The following is a 4,421-nucleotide window of genomic DNA, read 5'->3' as shown; positions in this document are numbered from 1 at the left end:
CGGGTCGGTCCGATTTGCCGGTCCGGACCACTTTTTGTTCACCCATAGTCCCATACAGTAATGATGACCTTTGAAATGTACAAAGATTATCAACCTATCTTTGTATAAATAAGCATGCTAATGAAATAAGATTGACCAAGCAATTACAATTACAATTACAAAACAACATACTACTCTATATCTAACATGCTAGCAACATAAAGAAGTTTTCAAATAACAAAGATGAAAATTGCATTCGATAACAAACCAAAGATTTTTTATTATTTGTCACAACTTAAATAATTTTTTTTTTATTTGTGTTGGTTGACACTTAACAATATAAGAGTTTTCAACACAAACCAAACATGGATGAATCAACAACATAAAGATTGAGTAACAAATGTTGTGTTAATACAAAAAACAATTGCAAACAACAAGAGAATGAGGAAAAAATAACAAAAAGGTAAGAAATGTGGAGAGACATGATTAGGGATGGTAATGGATAGGATCTGGATAGGATCCTATAAGATCCAGATTCGGTCCATATTTACCGGATTTGAAATTCCCATATCCATATCCGGATCTGCAGGATCTGGACTGGATCATGATCTATCCATATCCTTTTTTATAGTAAAAGAAAACTCCGTTTTAAAATATGAAAATATTAATATTTGGATTTTAATGCGACGTAACATAATATTTTTCTTTATTAGATACAAATAATAAAGCTAAAACTTAAAAACATAAAAATAAAATCTTATGAAATTACAGTAACACTAAAAAAGTATTTTTTTTTAACCCAAAAATGTTAAATCACAAAAAATCATGGTTTGATTTGTGAGAAAACATTAAAAAAACAAAGCATATAGTTTTACTATTTGTCTAACTTAACTTATTTTTTAAGAAAATGAAATAAAAATGCATCTAAGGGTAGGATCTGGATCTCGACCATACGATCCATATCCAAATCTTTATCTACTGGATCTTAAATATTGTGATCCATATCCGGTCCGTAGGATCTGAATCCCAGAATCTGGACAGAATCTGGATTTCATTGCCATCCCTAGACATGATCAAAGAATAGGCCAATAATTGTTGATTTGCAACTTGAATTGCTCAATTTCAAACTGAGGAAGCATTACTATGACAAGCTTGGATGCATGAGTAGGGCCAGGCTGAACCACAACAACCCCTTCATCCCCGGTTCCGCCAACTGTATAAGCTGCAAACACGGGATGACGGCCTTTGAGCTCAAACCCATAAATAGGCGCCTCCTCCATATCTATGAAAGTCAGGTTGCTTCCGTACACCAAGAAGTCGCTACTACCCAACTCTGCCTCCACCTTTTCTGCAACCATTTCACTCTCATCTTCCGTCTTCTCGGCTATTAAACCTGCCAGCTCGGCTACATCCACTGTCGCTACATTACCACATTCCGCTTTCACTGTGGTTATCACCTGACCATTGTACGGTACCACTCCTTCCCTGTCTACTGTCTTCGGCCTGCAGACTGTCACCACCTTCGGCTCCTTTTCTTTCCTCGTCTTTGCTATACACTTCCATACCACGCCTGATATCGCCTCAAAACCCTTTGCAGCGCCTTTTACGCTTACTTCCAACTCACCCACCTGTTCTTCAGTGAGCCTAAATGAATAAATGCTCATCTGTTGATTCATTGGAGCCATCCAACAATCACCTACTGGTTCAACCCGCTTTACAGACAGGGGATGCTGTAATGGGCCTGAACCTGACTGAACGGGCTTTTCCGAGTTTGGTAAGCTAAGAACCTTAGGCTGTAACTGGCCTTGCAGATATTTACCCAACATATTCATAAATGTTGAAGCTGCAAATGCATCCCCTATTAGGTGAGCCCAACTTAATCCCACCGCAACCCCGCCACAACTGAACCATGTCATCTGTATTTTAGAGAAAAAGGATTATACATCGGATGTGTTACATCAGACTCCATATATGTTTGAGTTTTTGTATATTTTTTTCGAGCTTTATAAAGTTTAAAAGTTAAATGTTAGTTTTTTGACGTTAAAAGTCAAATTTTTCTGAGTTTATATGTATTGTTTTTGAGTTATATTGTAATTTTTAGTTTTATGTTTAAAAGAATGAACTCAAAAATTTTCTAATAAAATTTTTGTAAAACATAACTCAAAAACTTTATCTTAATGCTCAAAAACTATATCACCTGATCTAGTACATCAGATGTATAGTCCACTTACTGTCTATTTTACCACAAGCCAATTAGATTCTGCTGTAAACAGTTGATATTGTTTTAGTTGGCAGTTGGAAACAATTACTTCTATATGGTCAGAGTTTTATGATTATTCTTAATTTCTGGCAACTTCTACTGATTTGTACTGTTGATCATATAATTAGTGTTGTGGTACTGCCAGTGATCATGATGTTGAAATTGGAAAAATGTCAACAAACATGATCACAGAATTGTATGTACAGGAAGTCTCTCTTAGAACGGTAATACCCGTCTTAAAATAAAAACTAGTTAAATATGTTCACAGGTGTATATATAAGACAAACCTTTTGCTAGTCCTTACTCCTTTGGCATCCTCATCTACCATACTTGACAGTTTAAAATTTAAGACAATTATTATATTATTACCGTCTTGAATGGTAATAGTCATCTTAAAGCTGAAAATGGGTCAAATATAATAAGAATAATTATAATAACTGGGCCTCAACCATCACCTTAAGATTTTAGTTGAGATGGTTCATCTATCATGGTATCAGAGTCATCGTGACCCTGACAACCTCAAAACTCTTCAAATACTCTACCATATTTGACAAATTTAAGTTTAAAACGGATATTACGGTTTTAAACAGCAACTTGTTGTGCAACAGTGGTCTACAATTTGCACATGCTATAAATCTGTAATGCAACTGGCCTTGCAATGAAACGCAATCTTATTCTACAAAATATACCGGCGATTTTAATTAGCCGTTTTGATTAAGATAAACACAAATTATAGAATAAGACGGTCTCACATGTAAAACATCTTTTGTGCAAGAAAAAAGAACTACTTGCCATTATAAGTCATTCCCAAATTAATTACAGGAAATCTAACACGGATTATTAAAACACTATAGTCAATTAGTCATAGTGACATTTATTGTGCTGTGTAATATTGAAATTGTCGTTATTAGATCATAAAGTCATCTTTCATACTAAAAATGCAATAAAATTGAATATTCTACCAAATTTGGCAAATAATAAAATGTAAAAGATCATTAAAACACTGTAAATCATTTTGAGACGGATTCATCATCCCATGGTTTATACTCTCTTCGTTCCAGTCATTTACTTATCATTTTTTTTTTCTTTGCAGGAGTCATTTTAATAAAATATGAAAACAAATGACCATATGATACGCTAACAGACGACCATATAGCAAGATTAAGTCAGAGATCGAGTAAAATAAAGAGGAATTAAGTTGAGAAATGGAGAAAGAAACCTGAAGAAAAACAAGAGGAGAAAAGGGCAAGTCAGGGCCAAGGACATGAGTAGAAGGAATAAGCTGACTAGTTAACAAATCCAAGTCCGGCTCAGAAAGGCAATGATCAAGTGTATTAGGTGACTCGGCCTCGACCACCCGAATACCAGCATCATTAAACTTCATGACCGGGGGTGCGCCTTCCTCTATAGGAGCGCGCACCCTACCACAGGTCATAAAATATGTTTCTAACCACTCAAACATATGACGACTTTTCAACTCACCCACGCTCACAAAACTATCATTATTATTATTATTATTATTATTATGATCATAGTTTTCGAAGAAATAGAGGGCTCTTATGTAATGAAGTTTCATGGCCAAGTCGCGGCCTTTTAGTTCCGTTACCTTGCCTTGACCGCTTACCCTGCCGGGCACAACGGTCGATACTTTTACGCCGTCCACCAATGAGGATGATCCCATTATTCTCTTATTTTTCACTCAATAAATATATTTATGTCCAAATTTAATTTTTGACTATACTATATATGAAGCATGTATGTATGTGTATATATAGAAATGGTAGAGGGTGTGGAGGAGTATTTAGACACCCAAGAAGGGTGGCATTTATTTGGGTCACATTATTACTTACCTAACCTACGTACAAATGTGTTTATGGACTTCATGACTTCATGTTGTTCCTCATCTTCTACCTATTTCACCCTCCAGTTGCTATTGTGTAAACGGTCTCATACAGTAAGACGGTCCCATTATATAAAAAGATAACTTATTTATATTATCAATAAATGAATAACTTTTTTATAAAATTGGACCTTTTTATAATGTGAGACTGTCTTATACTATAATTTGTGTGTTAATGATGTGCTAATTAAGTCTTGTCTCCTTTTTCTACCTATCAAAGGCCACAAATTTTGGAAAAGACGATCTTACATGTAAGACGGTCCTTTTCTATAAGAAAACCAT

The 4,421-nt window shown here is 34.9% G+C and overlaps 1 protein-coding gene across 1 annotated transcript; it reads right to left on the bottom strand.

Moving 5' to 3' along the window:
* Positions 1 to 229: 229 nt before the first annotated feature.
* On the bottom strand, positions 230 to 4,016 carry LOC141586365 (protein ECERIFERUM 2-like). The gene is made up of 2 exons (XM_074407565.1): positions 3,459 to 4,016; positions 230 to 1,895 (listed from the first exon to the last, which is right to left on the bottom strand). The coding sequence occupies exons 1-2, from the start codon at positions 3,918 to 3,920 to the stop codon at positions 1,053 to 1,055; spliced, it is 1,305 nt and encodes a 434-aa protein (XP_074263666.1). The 5' UTR covers positions 3,921 to 4,016; the 3' UTR covers positions 230 to 1,052.
* Positions 4,017 to 4,421: the final 405 nt, after the last annotated feature.

This window comes from Silene latifolia, chromosome 6, assembly GCF_048544455.1.
Source record: "Silene latifolia isolate original U9 population chromosome 6, ASM4854445v1, whole genome shotgun sequence".
NCBI classification, from domain to species: domain Eukaryota; kingdom Viridiplantae; phylum Streptophyta; class Magnoliopsida; order Caryophyllales; family Caryophyllaceae; genus Silene; species Silene latifolia.
Note: the sequence above shows the minus strand (reverse complement) of the source record. Positions and strands in the feature narration are given on the sequence as shown.